The sequence below is a fragment of the Scylla paramamosain genome, chromosome 40 (genome assembly GCF_035594125.1).
Source record: "Scylla paramamosain isolate STU-SP2022 chromosome 40, ASM3559412v1, whole genome shotgun sequence".
NCBI lineage: Eukaryota > Metazoa > Arthropoda > Malacostraca > Decapoda > Portunidae > Scylla > Scylla paramamosain.
The window spans coordinates 13,475,235-13,501,603 of NC_087190.1; the positions used below are offsets into that span (position 1 = coordinate 13,475,235).

The 26,369-nt window shown below is 38.3% G+C and overlaps 2 protein-coding genes across 5 annotated transcripts in view; both read right to left on the reverse strand.

The window, feature by feature from the left end:
• Positions 1–7,962, reverse strand: part of LOC135092501 (neurexin-4-like) — a 31,418-nt gene extending 23,456 nt beyond the window's left edge. The window contains exons 1-3 of one of the 3 annotated variants that reach the window (XM_063991067.1): positions 7,794–7,962; positions 6,081–6,187; positions 4,628–4,717 (exon numbers count right to left, since the gene is read on the reverse strand). In XM_063991067.1, coding sequence (XP_063847137.1) covers positions 4,628–4,717; positions 6,081–6,144 — 154 coding nt within the window. In that variant the 5' untranslated portion in view covers positions 6,145–6,187; positions 7,794–7,962. Of the gene's footprint in view, positions 1–4,627; positions 4,718–6,080; positions 6,188–7,793 lie in introns of those variants that run through there. The other 2 variants (XM_063991066.1, XM_063991068.1) reach the window with 2 other exon arrangements.
• A 2,864-nt stretch (positions 7,963–10,826) lies between these two features.
• The window catches only part of LOC135092502 (ATP-binding cassette sub-family G member 4-like), a 51,174-nt gene continuing 35,631 nt past the window's right edge, over positions 10,827–26,369 (reverse strand). For both annotated transcript variants that reach the window (XM_063991070.1, XM_063991071.1), the window contains 9 exons: positions 25,460–25,605; positions 24,419–24,657; positions 23,638–23,766; positions 22,712–22,938; positions 22,031–22,199; positions 21,126–21,226; positions 20,053–20,208; positions 19,031–19,149; positions 10,827–17,210 (listed from right to left, as the gene is read on the reverse strand). In XM_063991070.1, coding sequence (XP_063847140.1) covers positions 16,985–17,210; positions 19,031–19,149; positions 20,053–20,208; positions 21,126–21,226; positions 22,031–22,199; positions 22,712–22,938; positions 23,638–23,766; positions 24,419–24,657; positions 25,460–25,605 — 1,512 coding nt within the window. In that variant the 3' untranslated portion in view covers positions 10,827–16,984. The remainder of the gene's footprint in view (positions 17,211–19,030; positions 19,150–20,052; positions 20,209–21,125; positions 21,227–22,030; positions 22,200–22,711; positions 22,939–23,637; positions 23,767–24,418; positions 24,658–25,459; positions 25,606–26,369) is intronic.

The following is a 26,369-nucleotide window of genomic DNA, read 5'->3' on the forward strand; positions in this document are numbered from 1 at the left end:
AATAATAATAATAATAATAATAATAATAATAATAATAATAATAATAATAATAATAATAATAATAATAATAATAATGACATGCCAGAAACTGAAAATCAAGCCATTAAAAAAAAAAAAAAATATATATATATATATATATATATATATATATATATATATATATATATATATATATATATATATATATATATATATATATATGAATGCACTGTAACAAAAATTCATTTACACACACACGCACACACACACACACATACACACATGCAAGGTTAGGTTAGCTTATGCAATGTTTGTATGCTAACCTAATTCTTTACAATACAATAAAGATGCATCATTCTAAGGCTATGTTAAGTTAGGTTAGGTTAAGTTAAGTTAGGTTAAGTTAGGTTATAAAGGCAGGCAGATGCACTTAAATACTTAAATACTTACTTATCAAGATCTCTATAATGTTCTGTGTAGATGTGAAGTACCACCACCACCACCAGTACCACCACCACCACCACCACCACTACCACAACCACCACCACCAGCAAGCCAAGACAACAACAACAACAGCAGCAACAATAAGAGATTCAGAGTAAAAAAAAAAAAAATTAATGAGTAACACACAAGGAAAGTCATTGAGATTAGAATGAATAATGAGAAAATACATAAAAAGGATGGAAAATATTTTGTACATTTGAGTGAAGTGAATAATCTGTATTTTTGAGAATGGTTTCAGTAGGAATAATAAATAAATAGACGAATACAGAGGTTAATACATAAACAGGTAAATAAATAAGCAAAAATGATAATTGGTGATGAAGAAAATGGGAATAACAACCTAAAAGAAAGTAAAAGTAAAGATGAAAAGTGATAATAATAAAAATCTGAGGGGTGACTTAAGAAATCCAATAAATAAATAAATAAATAAATAAATAAATAAATAAATAAAGATGATGATGATAATGAAGGAAGGATGTTTAAAGTTGTATAGTGAATAATAATAAACATCTCAGGGGTAATTTAAGAAATCCACACACCAGAGCAACCATACACAACCATACATGGAATACCACTGGAATCATACAACCATACACTTGTACACCCTTTTATTAGTGCCGAGGACCACCTGACAGTGCCAACAGTGCCAGAATTACCAGTGCCATCTTTCAACACACAAACACACACTCACACTCCCTCATAAATACACGCGTACATACTGTTGACCTTCCACGTGCGTCTAAACTGCATACAGACCAGTCGTGTAAGTTTTCATTTTGTGTATATGTTGTCTGCGCCTGATTTGGCATAGAGTGCAAGTCTTTTGTGCGTTTTCATGTACGCTTGGATGTAGCACCTAGTGTGTGCGTACTGGAATTTGCGTACATGGGATGATTTTGTGTGTGTGTGTACGTTTCCTACACGCACATGCTTACAGTGTGGGCTTTGAGCTAGCATACACAGGATGGCTTAGCATGTACGTACATTTCACACACACGTAAGTATTGTGTGTGTATGAGATGGCGTACACACTGGCAGACAGGTCATGTACGCATCAAGGAGCCTCCTCCTTGGCCATGAACGTTTCGCCAGCCGCCAGGTCAAAGGAGGTCACGGGGACAGCGGAGGAGATCAGCTGGTCAAAGGTCAGCTCTGAGAAGTGAGTGGGCAGCACAGCACAGCGAGGCGTCGGGGAGTAGAGGGCCACAGTGACGGGGTGTGTCGCGTCAAGCATGCTCTCCTGGAAGTGCCACGCCGGGTCCTGCATGCCGTCGATGGCCAGCGTGGTGTTGAGGGTGACAGGAGCGGGGGGAGGCGCTGGGGTGGGGCAGGCGGGGGTGAGGGACAGGCGCTGCAGGGCGAAGGTGAGGCCGTCGCCACGGGCCTTGATGACGGCCTCCTTCAGACACCACAGGCGGTAGAAGGCAGAGAGTCGCAGCTGCTCGTCTGGAAAGGCACGGACATACTCCCACTCCGCCGCACTGAGCTGCCGCCGCATGCTGGCCAGGAAGATGTCAATGCTGCGGCCCGGTGGAGCTTTCACCTCCATCACATCCACACCCACCGCCGCGCCCACCTCTGCTGCCAGCACCGCATAGGCCCCCTGGTGCGACACATTGAAGTCTACCTGCCCCACAGTTGCCGCCTGGGCTGCAGACAGACACGGGCGGCCATGCTCTGTCCGTTCCAATGCCGCCACGCCCCAGGGGATACCCAGGACATCCGAGGCCAGCTTCCTCAGGAGCAGACGTCCAGCGAGTGCCGATTTTGCATCCCTCCTGAACATAAAGCGGCCAATGCGCTCTTTCTCCTCAGCCTGGACCAGTGCCAGTGCCGCAGCCCACTCCCTGGCACCCGGCCGCCACCTCCGTGTGTTGAAGGCCCACCGCACGCTGCCCTCCATGCTGCCACCACCACTACCACCACCACCGACCTAAGGGCAGAAACCTTGGGTCAGTATTGGCACCTAACACTGGCACTCTCACTCTCTCTCGGCAGCAGCAGCGGCAGCGGTGGCGGTGGCAGTGGCGGTGGTGGTAGGAGGGGCAGCATCAAGGAGCAAGGCATTTTTGTTTGTTGCCATATCAAAGTTCACCAGTTTTCACCACAGTTTACCCCTCTCTCTCTCTCTCTCTCTCTCTCTCTCTCTCTCTCTCTCTCTCTCTCTGTTACATGTGGTGTTGACTTTTCAAAGTTGGAGAGTGTTTGTGGTGAGTCTGATGTGTGGCTATGTGATGTGGAGTGATTGACTGGGGTGGTGAGTCAGTGGTGAAGTGATTCAAGTGACTGACTGACTGATTGGCTGAATGGCAAGATGTGCAATGACTGACTGACTGATTGGCTGAATGGCAAGATGTGCGATGACTGACTGACTGATTGACTAAAAAGAATAAATACCTGAAGAAAAAAAATCATTAAATAAACCAAACAAGTAAACATAAAAAAATAAGACCATAACAAAAAATAAATGAATAAAATAAAATAGAATAAAGAAAAGAAAAAAGAAAGAAGCAAACAAACAAACAAACAAACAAACAAAAATAAATACATAAACACACCACCATCTAAAGCTAAACAGGTAAACAAACACACCTGTCTCATTAGCACCTGGCTGGAGAGAAGGTTAGTTAGTTAGTAAAAGGATACACCTGTTAAGTGCACCTGGGATGACAGTTAATTAAATACCCATGTGAGCCTGGGAACCCCATCACATGCACCACCACCACCACCACCACCACCCATGCAACACACACACACACACACACACACACACACACACACACACACACACACACACACACTAACTAAAAAACCACAGAAAATAAAGCTTTTAATGTAAGTTATATACAAGGATGGTATTTTAAATTGTCGCTGTTGTTTCCCCTTAGTATTGTTCACCTTAAAAAAAAAACTGTCCCTTTAAAAACTCCCTACACCTTTAAATGACGCAGTATTCCCTTTAAAATTCCTACAAGACAACATTCAAGCACAAAATGGCAGTTTTCTTCAATACAAATAACTTTTCATCATCAGTAATGCTCATTATAATTCCTATGCACATAATAATACTAACAATAATAATAATAATAATAATAATAATAATAATAATAATAATAACAATAATAATAATAATAATGCCATTTTTTTTCCCCTTCTAAATACACAGACACACAAATGCACATATAACTTTCACTTCAAAACATTCACCATTATAAATCCCTACAGGTGTAATAATAATAATAATAATAATAATAATAATAATAATAATAATAATAATAATAATAATAATAATAATAATAATACATTAATTTACACCCATAGGATGACCTAATAAATAGGCTTTAATTAGATAACTAGTATAAATAAATAAATAAATATATATGTAAGTATAAGGAACCTCAAGTGACAGAAACATGCCTTAACTGATTAATGAAAGAAATTAAACATTATCTTAAATAAACAAATAAAGAAATAAAATAAATAAATAAACTTACCACATAAATACACACATAATAAATAAATAAGTCAATAAAAAAGGAATATAACCTCAAAACATAACCTGATAAACCAGTGGTTCTCAAACTACGGGTTGCGAGATCAATTTTGATGGGTCGCAGGGACACAGGAACATTATCATGCTTTCAGTGTTTCAGTGTATTTCAGTTACTTAATTGAATTATTCTTCTTTAACCACAAATTATTTTTGTTATGTATGTTCATCTTCCCCCCACCTCCCTCCTCCTGGGCCACATGTCATGGTGTCTCTGACTGCTGTACACAAGCTGTACACATTATTTATTTTTTTCCAAAATAAAGTGTATATATCATTGTACATTTTCTTTCTCTTTACTTTACTCTGGGTCGCGAAGGAAAGAAATGTTCCAAATAGGGTCGCTCACGAAAAAGTTTGAGAACCACTGTGATAAACAAATGAAAATAAATAAACAAATAAATAAAAGCAAGTAAAGGATTAAACTAATTTAGAACATCACCTGATAAAGGAACAAACACTAAACAAACAAACAAATAAACAAAAACATAACCTAACAAAAAAAGTAAATAAAAAATGAATAAGCAAATAAAAATAAAAACAAAATATAAAAAAACAAATCAATAAACAAGTAAACAAACAAATCAAACTTACCGTACAGCCGAGCCTTGTCTGCCTCGCGAGTGACGAGTTCCGAGGAGGCTGTGAGCACGGACTCCTCCACTAGGGGGTACTCGCAGTAGTCTGGGGGAGAGCGAGGGAAGGGTTAGAGAAGGCTGTGGAGGGAGGAATGGGTGGGTGGAATAGGAGGGATGGGAGAGAGGAAATGGTGGAGTGATTGTTGTGGTTGTGGTCTTAGTGTTGTAGTAGTAGTAGTAGTAGTAGTAGTAAGAATTGTTATTGATGTAATTATAATAGTTAAAAAAAAATGTATAGCTTTTATGTGTCAAAAAGTTCATCTTAGTAGTAGTAGTAGTAGTAGTAGTAGTAGTAGTAGTAGTAGTAGTAGTAGTAGTAGTAGCATCAATTCAAACTATCTCCATAAACTTTTATGCAAACTATTACCTAACCACACTAGGAACAGCTTTGCCCCCCTCCCCTGTAAACCCCTCACCCCCCTCGAGGCCCCACCACCCCCATTAATGACAGGGGCACTTCACCACCACATATATTTACAATGGAGGTGTAATTAAAGGACTATGCAAAAAAAAAAAAAAAAAAAAAAAAAAAAAGAATAAAAAAAAAAAATGGAGAATAGATTAGTAATAAGGCCGAGAATAGACTCAAGACTGTTATTCTTATTATTTTTTTCCATAAGACGTCACAGGCTAGAGAAAACAATAAATAAATAAATAAAGGAACATAAAGAATGAACAAGACGCAAACCTGTCGTGATACTAAAGAAAACGAAATGACACACACACACACACACATACACACACACACACGGCAATGTTAACCCAGGTGACTCACTGTATTGGCATTTGCTTCACCCAACATCGCGTCAATCATTAATTTCATAACACAATAGGAAATAATCGGAAAATGCGGGGAAGATACGAACATATGTAAGTACGATTCAATTTGCTGAACAAGACGCGAAGTACATATATAAAAATTCCTCGCCATGAACTCAAAACACGGTAAAAATAATGAAAATATGAAAATAAATAAATAAATAAGGACATACGTAACACGATAAGAAATTCAAGGAAAAAAATAAAATAGAATAAATAAACCAATAAAACAAGTATCAGGAAACACAAAACGCGGCGAAGAAATCAAACATAACAAAAATAAAATAAAAATACTTTCAAAATAATAATAAAAAAAAACTCGATGGAAACAGTAACAGGAAATCTAAAAAAACAATAAAAAATAAAAAACAAAAACCGTACATCACCAAAAAAACACAAAACACAACAAAAACAAACAAAACCGAATAAATAAACCCCAAAACAAGAAAATTAAAACACCAAACAGACACGCATTTCAAAATAAAGGGTGGGGCTTTCTTGTGTACCACCATTTTTCACCTTATTTCACCTAATTATCAATGAATATAAGACTCTAATAAGTCCCTGGGTGTTGCGTGTCAATTACCCACCTGCCAAGACGTGGAAGGGGCAGAGGAGCAGCGCGGCGAGGCTAAATAAACATCTGCCTCCCATCTCTGCTGTCCGCCATTAAGATATGACGTCACGAGCCAAACACCTGACGTCACAAACAGTAGACATGCGTATAAATAATTAAAAATATTACGTTTTTCTAGTATTTTGATTAGAAAAAAAGTAAGTAAAAAATAACATCATATATATCTAATGTTTCTGTTACTTTCTAGTTGTGTAGTGTGCAATTCTGAAGTGTTTTAAAATGGGCTCGAAGATTCTAATTTCATAACACAAATATTCATGAATAGTCACTTTCGTTCGTATTTGGGTTAAGAAAAGTGAGTTTAAAAACATGTTCAGCGTTTCTAAGTATTCTGGTTGGGTAAGATGGGATTCTGAAGGAAAGTATTGGGGAAGGTATAAGGCAGCCCGAGGTGAAGGAGCGTCATCAGTACGTGCCTTTTTCTCCACTCAGCCTTCCCCCTCTTGTGATCCTTAGTAGATTACCTTATTGGTATATAAAAGCTTCCATATGAAAGGCGGCGGTTGACTTACAAGAAGGCGATCAACTAAAACAATTTACACCTTTCGACTGAGTGTCTTCTCCCCAGGCCTGTACAATGAAAGACAGCGTCACACACACACACACACACACACATAAACTGCATGTCTGAAAACACCTCGAAATATCTGAAAAGTACTGGATATCATGCTATATAATGACAAAGACTGGAAGGGAGCTAGGAAGGTGCCGGTCCACGGTTGATGATGTCACAAAGACCGTTATTTACGTGTGTACGTATTTCATTTTAAAAGTGACCCCTCGAGAAAACGCAGCTAGACACGAATGCTTTACATATTCTGACTTAGCACATATTTTAATAAATACCAGGAATATAAAGAAATTTCAAACCTCAGTAATATTAAAGTTATTTAAAAAGAACAATCTGGAAATTATTGGAACATTGACCCTCATTAAAACTATTGAAATGTCCACCCATTTTGACTTAACAAGAATGAAAAACGCTTTAAAAAATATGAGCAGTTTTCGCAAACAATTTAAAGTTAGTTAAAAGCAAAAGTAAACTCCTCACAGGAAAAAAAAAAAAAAGTAAAAACATTGTTGGAACAGAGACGATTAAAAAAAAAAAATCTACAGTCCACAAATTTAATTTAAGAGGGATGGAAGACACTTTAAAAATCATGAGCAATTTTTCGAAGCAATAAAAACTTAATTACAAGGTGAAATAAAAAAAAGAAATAAGTGAAAAGATACTGAGAAAAGGGCCGAAAAAAGCCGACTTATTTACGCATAAACAACGCCAAATTCAACACGTTACACCTCAGACACATGGAAAACACTTAAAAAACTAACTAAATATTTTTAGAAACCATAAAAACGTACTTCAAAACCGAAATAAGAAAATTAAGATAATCAAAAATAATATTGGAACAGGCATACCCAAGATGGCGGCCTTGATGGTGCCGAGTCAGTGGAGGGAACAACCACCATTTTGCTTCAGTTACCCTCATCAAACTTAAACCAGGCAATGGCGGATATATCTGAACAGCGGATATGAAAGATTAGTGATGTGGATCTATTTTGTGAAAGAATTGGCTTGACTCTCTTAAAATAGTGAAGATGAAGCAGATAAATAAGGAGAACCTGCCAGTCACTCAGATCTGTTATGTATCACCCTTGTACTCACCTTGACAAGTAGTCCTGCCTCTGGTTGTGCTTTGTGGCGTTTAGTCCAGTAAGACACTGAGGGAATGTGGAAGCCCCAGCGTCCGTATGGCCGTGTTCAAAAACGACGAACTTTCCCACCGCGACTATTTTCCAAGGCCACAGACTCAATTAGCCGAGTTCGTAAGACTAGTCAATTTGTCACTGAAATTGTAAAAACACTTAAAAATCCGTGTCACTTCAACTAGGTAGGCTGTCAGCTCTCCTTCTGTCAGCGCTGTAGAAAACGATGCCGCATTACAACGACTCTGACTCACAACACATACATACCCACACATGTACTCTATGAGGCTTCCCCATACGCCAGTGGTTCTCAACTTGGGGCCCATGCAAGACTTTAGAGGACCCATGGCGTTTGCCTGTATCCGCTAGGCTTTTGTAGTGTAGTGATGTAAGTTAAGCATGACACAAATCTATGAAACACAAGATAATGATGATTGTCAAGTTTGTAATAAAGCAAAGGTGTTTTCATCAATATTCAGTTGTTTATTTATTATTTATTTACCTATTTATTTATTTATTTTCTCGGGGTGAGATTTGGGAGAAAAATTAAGGGGAGAATAGAAAGAAAAATTGAGAAGCACTGCCACCCCACACACTGCATGGTCACGTGCTCCCATACAGGGTTGCCACGTACCCGCTTACTGTCATTAATACACAGGTCCTTCGTGCTGACATTCTAAAACGTAACTTTACATATTCACGGGCACCTCCTCTTGTGGGAAAGCAGGTCACACACACACACACACACACACACACACACACACACACACACACACACACACACTTATCTTCTCTTTCCCTTCTCTATTACTGTTCTGGTTCTGTTACTCTTATTATCACTACTACTACAAGAAAATATACTCTTGAAAAAATCCTTATAATTTCCATTTGACCCTGTTCAACTATCAGAGTTATGAAAACATCCTTGAAAATCCCTGATAACTTTCGCTACTCTCTATCAAACTATCAAACTATTAGAAACTTAACAAAACACCCTTGAAAACCCCAGTAACTTCCACAAGAATATTGTAAGACTTCAAAATCATGAAAACACCCTTGAAAACCCCCAATAATTTCCACGAGAGCCTTATAAGCCTTTAAAATCATGAAAACTCCCTTGAAAACCCCAATAACTTCCACGAGAGCCTTATAAACCTTTAAAATCATGAAAACTCCCTTGAAAACCCCAATAACTTCCACGAGAACCTTGCAAACCTAACAGGATCACGAAAAACCGCCTTTGAAAACCCCAACAACTTCCACTATAGCCTAGCAAACCTAACAGAATCACGAAAACCCTTTGAAAACCCCAACAACTTCCACTATAGCCTAGCAAACCTAACAGAATCACGAAAAAAACCCTTGAAAACCCCAATTACTTCCACTATAGCCTAGCAAACAACAGGATCACGAAAAACCGCCTTTGAAAACCCCAATTACTTCCACTATAGCCTAGCAAACCTAACAAGATCACAAAAAAAAAAACCTTGAAAACTCCAATAACTTCCACGAGAACCTTGCAAACCTAACAGAATCACGAAAAAAACCCTTAAAAACCCCAATTACTTCCACTATAGCCTAGCAAACTCTAAACAACACACACCCATTTGAAGAATCGAGGAGAATAAGACAACATAGTAATCTTTAAGACTCGCTTTTATTAATCTAACCTACGTAACTGTATTAAACGCAGAATTACAGCTGTACAAGGGGCATGGGGGACCAGAGGGAGGGGACTAGGAGCACTGGGGTGTGAGGGGTCAGGGAGGGAGGGGAGGAGGGTAACGTACCAAGCAGCGGTTAGCCAGTGCAGATATACAAAATCAAAAAGTCTAATGTTTATCGCGTCTCTCCCGCTGTATTATGTAGTAAAGTGATGTATACAATATATACATAGGACACAGTAATCATGTATACGTACGGGGAGTGAATAGGAATGGTATGGTATGTATGGGTATTGATTTATTTTTTATTTTTTATTTATTTTTTTTAGTTTTTTTTTTGAATGGTCCATTATTAAGAAGAAAAAAAAAAACGATTAATTTGCACTAAATGTTAATATATATATGTAGTATTAATTATGTGTAAGGCAAGAAGGCTGTTTATTATTATTATTATCATTTATTATTTATTGATTGATTCATTAGTCACGTATTTAATTTAAAAGGGGAATTTTTTTCTTTTTTTTTTCTTTTTTTACTTTAATGATATTGATAAAAGTTACTGTTGTATATATCAATAGTATTTAATTAATATACAGATTTATACACATTCTCTCTCTCTCTCTCTCTCTCTCTCTCTCTCTCTCTCTCTCTCTCTCTCTCTCTCTGCAACTATTTATTTATTTTTTATTGAGAAATTAATGTTTCTTTTTTTTTTGTCAATATTATGCTATATTCTCTCTCTCTCTCTCTCTCTCTCTCTCTCTCTCTCTCTACGAAAATAAAAATAAAAAAATGAAATATAAGTTGTTCTAATCTATTATTATTATTATTATTATTATTATTATTATTATTATTATTATTATTATTATTACCGCTTAGGCACAGCAAGATATTATTATTATTATTATTATTATTATGAGAGAGAGAGAGAGAGAGAGAGAGAGAGAGAGAGAGAGAGAGAGAGAGAGAGAGAGAGAAAGGATGAAGCGAATAAGAATGAATCAAAGAGAAAAGTGACAAATCTAAAATAAAATACGAAAATAAGGAGATGAAAGACAGTAAATAAATAAATAAATAAATAAATAAATAAATAATGAACAAAGTATGAATGCAACTTGAACAAGGAAGACAGAATAAATAAAATAGGAGAAAATGAAAATAAAATGGAAGAACATTTAGTTATTAAAGAAAACGGAAAGAAAAAAAAGGGAAGCGAAAAATATTGAAATGGGAAACGACATTAAAAAAAATAATGAATAAAACTCGAATAAGGAAAATTAAAAAAAGGGGAATACAAAAAAATAAAATAGGGGAAATAAAAAAATAAATAGGGTAGGTCTTTACAATCTTATTACAACAAAGAGTTAAAATATGAGAAATGAAAGACGATAATAGTGAAAACAAATACAAAATACAAACAGTGATTACAACAAATACACAAAGTAGGTAATAGGACACAATAATAATAATAATAATAATAATAATAATAATAATAATAATAATAATAATAAAAGCCTGAGTATAATTTTTTTTAATAATATATATACTTAAAATAGACAGATTAAAAAAAATTAAAAAAAAACGAAAAACTTCACATGCATTCAGAAATTCTTAAAGGAATGACGGAAGCGGCGTCTGCTTATCTATCTAATCTCTCTCTCTCTCTCTCTCTCTCTCTCTCTCTCTCTCTCTCTCTTGCTATATATTATTTTAGTATTCTTTGTTTTTTTTCAGATGTGAGAGAAGGGAATGTTTTTTTTTAACAAATAATTAGTGATCTTTTTTTTTCTTAAAGGAACGACAAATGTCATTATTTTTTCTCTCTTTTCTTGATTTAACGTTATTATTATTATTTTTCCTTTCATTCTCTACTTTTTGTGTTCCTTCATCTTTTAACTTTGATTTTTTTTAATAAGTAAATTAAAAACACAGTAAAAATCTGATCAGAGAGAGAGAGAGAGAGAGAGAGAGAGAGAGAGAGAGAGAGAGAGAGAGAGAGAGCAATATGGCGGCGGTGGTGGGCGTGAAGGGTATAGGGAGGTAATGAGTTAATGGAATAGTAATGGCACCTGGTAATTCATTAACAAACTATTATGCTATTAACTAGTCACCATTACTAGCGTGGACCCATCAACGTGTGTGTGTGTGTGTGTGTGTGTGTGTGTGTGTGTGTGTGCGTGTTGCTATTACATACACGAGGCACGTTGCATAGTTGTCATACATACATACAGACAGACAGACAGACAGACAGACACTAGCATACGCACACACGCACACACACACACACACTTGATTATGCAACTGTACAAACTAATAATAATAATAATAATAATAATAATAATAATAATAATAATAATAAACTAACAGAAAATTTATACATATTCCTACTTTTTCCCATTTTTTAATATAATTTTTCAAGTTTAATTCTGTTTTTCCGCAATGTTCTCTTTAAAAATACATTATTAAACATTTTTTTTTTTTCCGTTTGCTGAAGATTGGAATGTTGTGTGTGTGTGTGTGTGTGTGTGTGTGTGTGTGTGTGTGTGTGTGTGTGTGTGTGTGTGTGTGTGTGTGTGTGTGTTTGATCATAATAAGTATTCACCATCATCATCATCATCATCATCTATACTATGTCACCTTGGAGAGAATCAGGCAGATGAAAATAAAAATAATAACAACAATAAATCAAATAAATAAACAAATTTTTTAACCAACCGGCGTCACTTGGTGTGTAGCGGAGATTAAGGCAGGAGAGGACACGAGGCACGAGACACAACAACACTACTCGGCCAAACTGACTCGCTCCCTCTTACTGACTGGTTCGAGTATTCCTATGTTTTGCGGACACGGCAACACTGCTAGACTGATGCTTGACTCGCTCTCTGATTGGCTTACGCATTCCCGCCCTTTTTTGAAACGCCAAGCAAACTAATACTGTACTTACACCCAAACTCTCGCTTGATTATAGGAACCAGATTGTCCAGACTAAAATAATGCAGTATATTATTGTTGAGTGATGATAGATAATAGGTTTGGTGAGGATAAAGTCAATTTTGGACGTCTTAAAATAGGAATATATAGACCAACCAGTGAGTGAGTAAGTGAGTGAGAGATCAGTCTAGCAGTGTTACCAAGTCCCTGTTTCCACGTGATCCCTCCTGCTTGAGTTACTGCCATACGCCTGATGCCACGCAGTAAAATAATTTGTAAAGAGTTTATCCACATCAGAATGTTCAAATATCTATACATTCCTACATTCCCTGGTCTAAACTCTTTGATTCCAATCCTAATCTTTGTACAATATATGAATACAATCAGATTCTCGTCCTACACTCTTGAATACTCCAAATACAAGTTTTCTGGTCACTAAACTTAAAATACTTCTCAAATCAATACAGACACAAATAAATACACATTTCCATATGTATATGTTTTTTTTAAGTATTCACTCCAAATATATTTATCACTATTTTTCTTTTGATATTTTTTTTTTTTATAATTATATTATCTTTTTATTCCGATCACAGAAATTATGTATGTACGTTTATGCTAATTTAACCTAATATATATCAATGCACTTTTTCCCCTTCTATATTTAGGTAACTATGGAATCCCTAAAGGTTTTCTTTTTTACCGACTTACTGATGAGAATAAATAAAATAAATCTAAATACATCACATATTATCCCCCCACCTTGTATTTATTTATTTATTTATAATTTATTCTTTAATTGACTTACTGATGCGAATAATAAGTAAACTAAATAGATCAAATATGGTCTAATGTTACTTCTTATTTACAATTTTTGCCATATTTACGTTTAATCCACAGCCTGATTTATTTATTTTTTTTATTTCTCGTTTTGGATTATTGTTTTTTTTTCTGTTCTATACATCATTCTTATATTTTCTTCTAGTCCTTTATGTAATTTTCACGTTCTTCCTTTTCCTCTTTATTCCTCCGTTATTCATTTACTACATTCTTCCTTTTCTCGTCTATCTACTATTCATGCATTCTCATTATCTCTATCTTATTATTTACAGTTTCTCTCTCCTCCTCTCTTCCGTTATCGTATTATCTCTACCTCCTTCTCCTCCTCCTCCTCCTCCTCCTCTCCTTCACGCCGAACACTCAAACCTAACATTAAATTAATAATACTAGTCACTGAGCAATAAAATATGGACCGATTCTAATGTCAAAAATCTATTCGATATTAAAATGAGGTGGTTTCTAATTGTCTATTTCTGAACTATATGAAGAAATAATAATAAATGAAGTTCACTAAAAGGTAATGAATAAAAAAAAAAAAAAATTGAACTTTCTCGAAAAAAACATATCAATAGGTATTTTTTTTTTTCATATACATATAATTTACGCTTTTTTTTCACATAATTATTTTGTCTTCAAATGTAAAGATTCATGTACGAGAAAAAATTGAACAAGAACTAACCGGATAAATAAATCAAATCAAATAATAATAATAATAATAATAATAATAATAATAATAATAATAATAACAAAGATCCCGTAAAAGAGACTGACTGACTAATTCCCTTTGTTTACTTTGGACGCGCGCCAGTGTTGCCAGCTCAGGTGTCCAATCCTGCTGCTATTTAACATGTACAGGAGGCGGATCTGTTATGGCAACACTACTAAACTTTTAAGTTTTGTATGAAATGAAGGAGTGAAATGTTTAATTGTACAATGGCTCCACAAAACTGACGAAATGTGCTTTGATATAAAAAAAAAAATAATTAATGAATAAAAAAATGCACTATTATTAATTTCTCACTATTGAATATTTAAAAATGCCTCAATTGTGCCGCAGCAGAAATATTTAAGTGATTATTACGATAATTATTATTTATAGATATTTATTTATTTACTTAACCTCACTGACTAAGTCTCTGAGATACTAGAGAGAAAAAACGCTGAAATTAAATCATAGAAAATGTAAAATTCTATTCCTTTCAGTTACGTATTTGGATTATAATGTGTAACTCTTCCTTTTGTTGTGTTAGTGAATGGTTTGTGCTGAGTCATGCATACATTAACTTTGTTCCTTTAGAAAAGCCTTGAAGTGCAGCGGCAGACATGCAAAGAGTTAAAATTTTGTAAATAAACGAAGACTGTTCATTCGTTACAATTATTTAGTTTGAGGATTATAATAATACCCGTTCTCTCTCTCTCTCTCTCTCTCTCTCTCTCTCTCTCTCTCTCTCTCATCAGCCAGTAGAGTATAATGTGACATATTTTAGGTTTCTGGAGTGAGTTCAGACTTGTCTTTTTTTTTTATTGTTCATTGTCTACAGTTTCCAGTCACCATTTTGTTTTTGTTTCCTTCATTTATTCCAGGATTGTCTTCCATTTATATATTTCCTAACGGGACACAAATGCTTCCTTTTCCTTCTCTTTATAATATTTTTTTTTTCTTTTCTGTCAATTTTTTTTCACATATTTACAGTAAATATTCCAATACAACATTATTTTGTATTAGTTTCTGTCACCCATCTCACTAAAAATGTCATTTTGTTTCCTTGCGAAACAAATTTTCTCTATTTGCTTCTTTTCCGCCATTTAAGAAAAAATAGTTTCTAGGATTTTTCCTTTTTTTTTTTTTTCTTGCATTTGACAAGTATCCACGTCCATAACTTTACATTTCTTTCTTTCTTCTTTTCTTTCTTGTTTGAGAAAATTTTCGTTTTCCCTAACATTTCCTTTCTTGCTTTTCTCCTTCCTTCTGTTCCTCACTCTTCCTTGCACCGCATCACACACACAAACACACACACACACACCTTCCAACTCTGAAAATCATCAGGTAACCATCCTTCCATCCTTCAACTAAAACACTTTCCTTAAAAAACGGACATGACTAACATCTAGCATATGAATTCACGTTTTTTAACAAGTTGTACAGTGCTGCAAACATTTTTTTTTTTCCACTTTTCTTTCCTTTGTAAACTTTCAATTCTTCATATGACTCACACGCGAACACTCGGCAATCAAATGCAGTTCCTGTAAGTTCGCCATTCACTGTCACTAGTTTCTGAGTTAACAGGTTCAAGAGGAAGTTTGTCTTTTGTCTGACTCACGAAGTATCTCTTTCTCCCCTTTGTCTTGCTCTTAGAAAACCTGTTTGTCTTTTCTCTCACTTGTAAGGATTAAGACTAAGATCACTCGCGTACGTACATTAGTCTGTGGAAGATAATAAAGTTTCCCTATCACTCTGTACTGCATCACAAAACATACATACACGTATATACAGACTATAGGTAGTAGAGTAGATGTATACACTATGAAGATGATAACTGTCCCTCCACTTTGGCATCACTCTCGGGACCAACCAACGTGAGGCTGTCACGAGGAATCAAACACCACTTGAAGGGAACTGAGTGCCTTGACAGGACTCAACACCACTGCAGAGGATCGAGTGGCAATGCAGTAGAATCAAACACCACTGTCACTTAAGCATCACTTCTTAAAAAAGGGGTCGAACACCACTTTTTAAAGGGACCGAACACCTTTTAAACAACTCAAACACCACTTAAGTGCGCCCAAACACCTTATAGAGGGTCAAACACCACTTAGAGGGGACTGAACCCTACTTAAGGGAATTGAACGCTACGTAAGAGGATCAAGACAGCTTGACAGAGGATTGGATGCCTTTTGAAGGAATCCGACACCAGGGCAGGGGAAGGGAAGGCATGCAGAGGACACTCAGGGAGGGAAAGGGACAGACAAGACCCTGAACTTGAAGAATGGGGGTGAGGAGTGTGTTTCCATAGTACATCAGAAATCTTGCCTCTCTCTCTCCTCTCCCTCTGCCCTCTCGTCTTATCCCATCCTTTGAAAGACCAAAAAAGACTTATACAGCTTCTGCCCTCTCTTGCCCAGCCTGTGTGTTGCCGGCAGCCTGTAGAGCGCTCTGGTGGTCAGGCAGGCTAGCAGGCGGGGTGGCAGGCGAGTAGGCAGCCAAGCAGTAGCAGCAGTAGTAGTAGTAGCAGGTTCAGCATTCGCAAGGGGCTTTGTAAAGTGTTCCGTGCCTTCAGTAAAGTAATCTCTGGCGACGAATGAGTTAAATGAATGCGCGAGATGTATGTACGTATGTATGCATGTATGTAGGTGTATGTGTGTCCGTATGTTACGCTGTACAGAGCGAGATGGCACGGCACGGAGAGAACCACTCACTACACTGCATCACCATCATCACCATCATCACTCGTGGCTGTTCTCTCCTGCAGTGTTCACATGAAAAACAACAAAGGCGATAACAAAAACACCCAGACCTTAGCCTTTCCTTCACTTTCAAGGCTGGAGGGGGCGGGAGAGGAGGAAGATGTAGCTTAAGTTGATGTAGTAGTAGTAATAGTAGTGGAAAACAAGAAAAAGGTGATGAATTTAGCTTAAACCATTGAAGTAGAAGGATTAGTAGAAGTGGCAATAGTGGTAGAAGACTCCTCCCCACCCCTCCAGCTTTCCCCAGTAGCTAGCGTTCGGCTTTGAGTTTCCATCGCAGCACAAAATACCCAATGGTCCTTAGAGCAATGAAGAACGAGAACAGCACTACGAAGTCTATCCAGAATTCCGCCCCAATGATGTCCATCTCCTCCAGGAACTTCCGCGGGGACTTGTAGTGACAATACGCCTCCGAGCAGTGCAGCGGCTTGCGGTCAAACCCGTATATGCTCAGCAGTGTCCCCTCAAACCCGTACCTGGGGAGAAAACGGAAGGGGTTTAGCTCAGTGGCCCCTTAAACCTACATCTGGGAGGGAAAATGGAAAGGGGTTTAGTTTAGTTTCCCCTCGAACTCGTATATGAGGAGAAAATGGAAGAGGTTTAGTTTTAGTGCCCCCTCAAACCTGTACCTGGGAGGGGAAATGGGAAGGGGGTGGTTACTTTACTGCCCCCTCAAAACTGGTAATGAAAACGGGAAGGGGGGGGTTGGTTTGTCATTTTTAATAGTTAAGTCTTATTCTTCAGTACCCCCTCAAACCTGCAGCTGACAGAAGAAAACGGGAAAAGAAAAGTTCGTCAGTTTGAATGGTTGTCCTATTCTTTAGTGTCCCTTTTGTCATGTTATTGGCAGAGTTTACCTTGAATGGGATCACGTTTTCTTAGTGTCCCCCGTGTTCCGGTTACCTGCCATTCGGACATTATCCTTATTATTGGTTATAAGTAGTGTAAGGCTTATTTACCCATTTTATATCATGTAGTATTATTCTCTTCATAATTTAAGTTCTCTATATATTTGTATGTATAAGGGAGGAAGTATAATTGAGATGGAAATATGTTGAAAACGAGGGAAGCTTGAGTGGACAACAACGCATTCTAAGGAGGTCGTGAGGTATATCGGAGGGAAGGCGTCTCTCAGGGAAGGATCTTGGTGTGGATTGGTGATGGAGTGGTGTGTGGAGGTATTAGTGGTGTAGCGGTATAACCTTGATATCCAGGATTAGGTTATTGAGTCTTTTGTGGTACCAAGAGCTCTTGTCCGCTGAAATTCGGTTGTTGAGTTGTGCCGGTGACGTTGTTCGAAGGGGTCATAGGTCAAACTGGCAGCCATTTTGTGAGTGGAGGTTGTGGTGTTGACCTTGGAAGCTGGTGTTGTGGTGTACTGGTGATTTTGGGGATGATGTTATGGTGTTATGGGTAATCTTTGGTGATGATGGTGATCTCCTGTGAGGCTTGAAGAGGTGAAATACGGGAATTATTGTCTGGGGACGCGGTAATGGCGTCTGAGTAAATTCCTGCGGTTGAGGGGAAAATTTCTGTGACTGGTGGAGGTGTAAACGGGTTCTGGTGTTGTGTGAAGTGACGAGAACGTCATGTAGTAACGTGTACTACCTCATGTTGTTTGTGAATTATTATTAGTATTAACATATGTGCTTGTAACATAGAATAATCGTGTTTTCTACTCCCCCAACATTAATCTGGTATTAGAGGTGATTGCAGGTGTGCTGTTTCAAGGTAAAGGTGGAGTGAGATAATTCTGGCGATTTTGGATAGGTCGGGTAGGCACTCGAAGCCTTTAAAAATCCAGACCTTTAAAACTTTTCGGGATCAGTGTAACGTCCACTTTCTTGGAAGGATAACCGGGATGGTACGATCATAAGTAAGTAAGCGATCGTGACACCTTAAACATGCACGTGCCACAGAAAACGAATTATATCACATTGGGCAGATAATCAGTTCAATCTTACATGGCAGAACATCAAGTCAACACAAATCTATTCAAAGTTATCAATTCAAAATAAAAAAAAAAAAAAATCTGCTTAAAACAAATAATTTCAATTTTAAGTAAAGTGAAAGTGGTGCAGATTGCTCTCCCACCACTAGAACCTTTCCATTAATACAATATTTCAATTTAAGTGTGAAGGAAATTCTAGGTGAACACTCGTCGTGGACCCTGACTCGCGATAAATCTACATTATACTCTACATTAGTGACCCCTTCAATCTCCCGGACCTGGCAAAACACTCATAATTGCCAACACCTCTTTCCTCCTGCTCCTCCTCCTCCTACCCTTACTCACCTGACGTAGGATATGTAGGTGACCCAGCGGAGATAGATGGGAATGGTGGAGAAGTTGACGAAGAACCCAGAGAAGAGCAGCACCGGGATGGAGGTGATGGGCCCCAGGAACACCGCCCCCTGCACAACACAAGCTTAGGTTAGGTGAGGTTAAGTCAGGGTGGTTTGGTTAGGTTAGGTTTGGTTTGGTTTGGTTTGGTTTGGTTAGGTTTGGTTTGGTTTGGTTTGGTTAGGTTTGGTTTGGTTTGGTTTGGTGAGGTTTGGTTTGGTTTGGTTTGGTTTGGTTTGGTTAGGTTTGGTTTGGTTTGGTGAGGTTTGGTTTGGTGAAGTTTGGTTTGGTTTGGTTTGGTTAGGTTTGGTTTGGTTTGGTTAGGTTTGGTTTGGTTTGGTTTGGTGAAGTTTGGTTTGGTTTGGTTTGGTTTGGTTTGGTTTGGTGAAGTTTGGTTTGGTTTGGTTTGGTTTGGTTTGGTTTGGTGAGGTTTGGTTTGGTTTGGTTTGGTTTGGTTTGGTTTGGTGAGGTTTGGTTTGGTTTGGTTTGGTTTGGTTTGGTTTGGTGAGGTTTGGTTTGGTTTGGTTTGGTTTGGTTTGGTTTGGTTTGGTTTGGTGAGGTTTGGTTTGGTTTGGTTTGGTTTGGTGAGGTTTGGTTTGGTGAGGTTAGGTTTGGTTTGGTTAGGTTTGGTTTGGTTTGGTTTGGTTTGGTGAGGTTTGGTTTGGTTTGGTTTGGTTTGGTTTGGTTTGGTGAGGTTTGGTTTGGTGAGGTTAGGTTTGGTTTGGTTAGGTTTGGTTTGGTTAGGTTAGGTTAAGTTTAGGACATTAAAATTACAGGAAGATAGATAAGATAATGGAAGATTGAGTAAGATTACGTTACACACACACACACACACACACACACACAAACATATTTACCATCACAGCACCTATACACTCACCCCCAAACCTCAAACACCTACTTATACACCTCCAAACACACACACACACACTCTCTCTCATCTACCCTCACACTAGACAGACACACACACACACCTGTATATTGAGACATGCCCCAATAGCCAGGCCAAGAGACTGAGCTACCAAGGATGTCATAATGCACATAATGGTGAACATGAAGAACCTGTGTGCCTCCAGGGGTTGCGCTGTCAGGAAGTACACCAGGAGCACATACAACAGCGGGTAGATCACCTGTGGAACGAGTTAAGTGGTCGTTAGAGGTCGTTAACAGGAACTTGGCTGTTAATGATGTGTCTTAGAAGTTGCAAAGAGGAATATTTATTTATCTTGGTGTATTTTTGAAGGAGGAAAAGAGAATTGGTCATTAGAGAGATCATTAGAGGGATTAGGTTGTAAATGTGTCTTTGGGTGGAAAAAGATTGGGTTTGTGTTATTTTGTGTGGCTTTTTGAGGGAAAGGAAGCGAATTGGTCGTTAGAGAGGTTGTTAAAGAAGCCGTTAAAAGGAGTGGGTTGTTAAAGGTTTGTCTAGAAGTGGTAAGGAGTAATTATGTTTTCATGTTGTCTTTTTGAGGGAAGGGAAGCGAGTTGGTCGGAACACATACAGCAGTAGTTAGATCACCTATGGGAATGAACGAATTGGTCATTAAGGAGGTCGTTAGAGGGATTTGGGTGGAAAAAAAAGGTGTGGTTTATGTTGTTTGTGTGTTTTAGGGGAAAGAAGAAAGGAAGAGAATAAAACGGGAGAATTGTTTGTTGCTTTTGTTTGTTTTTAAGAAAGACAGAGGAAGAAAATAATAAAAAAAGGGGTATTGATGTTTTTTTTGGTGTGTTTTGAAGGAAAGAAGGTGGAAAAAGAGGGAGGAGGGGAGAACTCTTTGTAATTTGGTGTGCATATGTAGAGATCTGGCAGAGAAAATGTAGACGATACTTACACCATGTGATATGAAAAGAGATGGAAAAAAATGAAAAAAAAAAAACATAAGACTTCACTGTTTTCTTCTCCTCACGTAAATAAAAGAAAATATAAATAAAGGCACAGAAACAAAGAGGGAAAAATTCAAGACTTCTCACCGTTTTCTTTTCCCTTTACGTGAACAAAAGAAAATGACAATAAAAGACATGAGATGGGAGAGAAATAAATGCTTACCTGGAAGGGCATGTCAGCCATTGTCTTGGCAAGGTAGTAAGACTTCAGGGAGTACCAGTAGTTGAGGTGCTCTCTGATAAACACATTCATTTCAAGGGGGACTGAAAGAAAATGGGTGCGGTTTTAGGAAAGTTACCCCTAAAAACAGGGACTGAAAGAAAATGGGTGCGGTTTTAGGAAAGTTACCCCTAAAAACAGGGACTGAAAGAAAATGGGTGTGGTTTTTAGGAAAGTTGCCCCTAAAAACAGGGACTGAAAGAAAATGGGTGTGGTTTTTAGGAAAGTTACCCCTAAAAACAGGGACTGAAAGAAAATGGGTGTGGTTTTAGGAAAGTCACCCCTAGAAACACTCTTCAAAGACCCCACACATCCCTGAAAGACCTATAAAACGCTCCAAGACACCCTTAAAACACCCTTAACATCCCTGAAACACCTAAAATCACCCTTAAAACACTCTTCAAAGGCCCAAATATCCCTGAAACACCTAGAAACACCCTAACACATCCTTAAAACACTCTTCAAAGGCCCAAACATCCCTAAAAGACCTATAAAACGCTCCAAGACACCCTTAAAACACCCTAAACATCCCTGAAACACCTAAAAACACCCTTAAATCACTCTTCAAAGGCCCAAACATCCCTGAAACACTCTAACACATACTTAAAACACCCAAAAATTCTAATATCAGTAAAAGAAAACAAAACATTCAAAAACTTTCAAAACCACATTAAAAAAAAAAAAAAAAAAACATAAATAACCGATAAAACAAAACAAAAAACTCAAATTAAAAATAAACTAAAAAGAAACACTAAAAAAACGATAAATCACAACAAAAACAAACAAAAACACCTAAAAAGTACGCAAATGACCCCAAACGACCTCAAACTACCCCGCTCAACACTCACAGGTCAGAATGGTCGGCATCATGGCGGTGAACATGAGGAACAACATACAGAAGAACAGGCAGCCAGAGTTGTTGAAGACCTTGCTTGCTTCATTTCCTATATTGTAGTACAGGAGGCCAATTAACAGACCAATTAGGATGTGGGAACAAATCCGCATCTTTGTCAGCATCTGGAAGGGAGAGAGAGTGTTAGTCTGGTTCCTTTATCCCCCCGCCTCTATTCAGTCCACCTCCCTAATGCAAGAGTTAATCAGTATTCTCAGTCTTTCATCTTTTTTTTTTTTTTTTGTCCTAGTAAACTCTGCAACTCCCTCCTGCCTGTTTAAATATTTCCTCCTTCCTGTGACTTGAACTCTTCTGGCATTTCTACATCTCTATATCATATCTTTCCCTCTTTTCCACACCCCTTTCTCCCTTTCTCTATTTTCCCTACATCTCTATATCACATTTCCCCGTTTCCCACACCCCTTTATCATGTTCCTCCCTTCCTCTATCTTCCCTTCACACTTATCACTTCTTTTCCTCTTCCTACCTTTATCATGTACCTCCCTTTGTCTAACCTCCCTTCTCCCTTATCTCTTCTTTCTCTCTTCCTACACCCTTAAATTACGTCTCAATCTTCTCGTCTTCCCCATATCCCTAACACGCCTTCCTCTTCCTTCCCCTGCTTCCCGTCACTCACCCCATCCCTAATAATGGAGAGGAAGGTTCGTTTGAAGAGAATAACGAACTGTTTCCATCCTGACGTAGGGAAGGAGTTAGGTATGTCATCAATGCTTTCGTCCTCTGAAGTGAGAAGGGAGTGCTTAGTCGTAGGAGGCATGTTCACCCTGGTCTCCCCTCCTCCTCCTCCTCCTCCGCCTCCACCTCCTCCGCCTCCTCCTTCTCTCCCTTCCTCATCCTCCCGGCCTGTGGAGGGAAAATAGATCATGTTAATGGTATTTCTGATATGTTGGTAATGTTTGACTGTGTTTCCTGGCTTCTGATTGGCTGGGAGGTTGGTATGCGTGGTAGTGTTGGTATTGTAATTTGTTGTTGTTCTAGTGGTGATTCAGCGATAATTTGAAGGTATAATGAATGATGGGAATAATTTGAAGTGTATGGTTAGTTTTGGTCAGAAAGGATGAGAAGAAAAGATGAAATAAAGGGAAAAAATTAAAGACAGGATTCAAATTTGTAAAGGCTACGTGCTTAAAAAATATAAATAAGGAAGAATATAATCAAAGGTGTCCAAGCCATACAGGAAATAAATAAATAAAAGATGAAAAATAAATATGATTGTAAACCATACAAAAATGAATAAATAAGGAAAAAAAAATCCGAACCATACAAAAATAAACAAATAAATAAATAAGGAATAAAAACCAAACACAGGTCTTCAAACCATACCAAAAAAAATAAATAAAACAAATAAATAAATAAGGAATAAAAAAACAAGAAAAACACAAGAAAAAAGAACAAAAAAAAAATCGAACCTCCAAACTACCAAAAAAAATAAAAAAATAAACAAATAAAATAAATAAAATAAAACAAAACAAATAATAAAGAAAGAAAGAAAGAATAAAATAAATCAATAAATAAATAAAACAAGAAGTCTGTGAGGCGTACAAATGAGGTGGTGTTTGGCGCGCACGGCCTCAGTGTTGTCGGGCCCCAGGTTGTCACACTTGCCGCAGTGCACCGCCGAGGTCAGCTTATGTGTGAACTCCCCGTAGTCCCCGCTGGCCACCTCCATCACTGCCGGGGGAGGACTGGGTTAGAGCAGTGCAGGGGTACTTGGGTGCACTTATCCTACTACTACTACTACTACTACTACTAAAGCACTGGGTTAACATAGCCTGGTTTAAGAGTATCGGGTGTGCAAGTGCTGGCATCCCCGTACTCCCTGATAATGGTGCTGATAAGTACTACTGCTACTGCTACTACTACTACTACTACTGCTACTATGACGCACACACACACATACACCAATCACACAAAAGCAAACCCAAACACACCAAAACACACCAAAACACCCCCAAACACACCCAAAACACCCCAAAACACACCAAAACCCCCAAAACACACCAAAACACCCCCAAACACCCCCAAACACACCAAAACACCCCAAAACACATCAAAACACACCAAAACACACCAAAACACACCAAAACACCCCCAAACACACCCAAATCACCCCAAAGCACCCCAAAACACACCCAAACACACCAAAACACCCCCAAAACACCCCAAAACACCCCAAAACACACCAAATCACCCCAAAACACACCAAAACACCCCAAAACACACCAAAACACCCCCAAAAGTCCCCTATTCACCCCAAAACTAACCCAAATCACACTCATTCAAACACCACCCCCACAAAAGCCATCCAACTGCCTCCACTCACAGAAATCAGCTGGGTTATGGTACGACGGACATTCAAGACCCATTGCAGAGAGGAAGGGGATGAGACCGGTGATGGCGCCCCTGTAGATGCACTGGCCGTCAGCAAGGGCGTAGAGGTAGTCGAATTTCTCAAACAGCTTGGCGGAGGGCTGGTGGATGGTGCAAATGATGGTCCGGCCTCCCTGTGCCAGAGTCTTCAGCAAGTTAATGCACTGAAAGCTGCTGCTGCTGTCCAGGCCGCTGTTAAGAGGGGGAGATTGTGTTAATGGATGCGTTTTTTGTCCATAATGCTCAAAAACGATCTCAAAACCGCCATAAAATGCCTTAAAACACCTGAAATTATTCGTAAAACACCCCAACTCAACCCAAAACACCCACAACGCATGCAACAAGACTCCAAAACACCCCAAAAACTGTCAAAAACACTGCAAAACCCTAGGATATCTTAAAACACCCTTAACTATCCCTAAAACACACAAAATATCCCTAAAAGTCCCCTCCCCCAAGAACAGCCCAAAACACGCTAAACTATCTTTAAAACACTAAACAAGGCAGATAAAACACCACAAAACAGACCACAATACCCTTAAATACCCTTAAAAATTCTCCAAACCCCTATAATACCCATAAAAGAAGTCAAACAGCCCAAAGACAGCCCAAAACACTCCAACACGTACCCAAATAGCCCAAAACACCCCAATACGTACTCAAACAGCCCAAAAACAGCCCAAAATACCCCAACACGTTCTCAAACAGCCCAAAAAGAGCCCAAAACACTACACGTTCTCAAACAGCCCAAAAAGAGCCCAAAACATTCCAACACGTACCCAAATAGCCCAAAACTCCCCAACACGTACTCAAACAGCCCCAAAACAGCCCAAAACTCCCCAACACGTACTCAAACAGCCCAAAAACAGCCCAAAACACCCCAATACGTACTCAAACAGCCCCAAAAGAGCCCAAAACAGTCCAATACGTATCCAAATAACCCAAAAATAGCCCAACACATAACCAAACAGCCCAAAAACAGCCCAAAACTGACCTGGTGGGTTCGTCGAAGAACATAACAGGCGGGTTGTTTACAAGTTCAAGGGCGATGGACAGCCGTTTTCTTTGACCGCCTGACAAGTTGATGGCACGCGTGTCCCGGCATTCCGTAAGGCTGAGGGTCTCCAGGATCTCGTTGATCTGAAGAAGGGGCAGAAGGAGGGTTAGGATAGGCTAGAAGTGTGTGTTTTAGTGTTTTTTGTGTGTGGGTGGACGGGTGTAGTGATAAAGTTTGAGTGTTTTTTTTTTTGGTGTTTTTCAGTGTTTTGGATACGTGGTTTGTGTGTGTTTTTTTTAATGTTTGTTTTTTTGTGCGTTTTTTTTTTTTAATGGTGTGTTCTACTTGGCGTGTTTTTTTTTCCCGTTTTCTATTTTTTTTCTATTTTTCTTTTTTTTCCGCGGGGTGTTTTTTTAAAGAGGTGTTTTTTTTTTCTTTTTTTTTTGCCTAATGTTTTTTTTTTTTTGCTACATTTTTTTTTCTTTTTTCCCCTTTTTTTCATCTCTCTATCTATACTTAATTTTTTTTTTTTATCTCCTCCTCCTCCTCATCCTCTCTATTTGCACTTAGCTATTCATCTCCTTCTCTTCCTCCTCCTCCTCCTCCTTCTTCCTTCTCATCTCAATCAAGTGTCTCCTCTTCCTCTTCTTCTTCCTCCTCCTCCTCCTCTTCTTTATACTAGCCTAGCCCTCATCTCCTCACTTTCCTTCTCCTCCTCCTCCTTCTCCTCCTCTATAACTTCTCTCCCTCCTCCCCCTCTTCCACCCCCAACACCTTATACACATCACGCCTAGACACTCCAAGTACATCCAGACACTTCTGAAACACACTCAAACACACCCAAACATTTCCAAACATACCCAAAACACAGCCAAACACTTCTAAACATACCCAAAACACAGCCAAA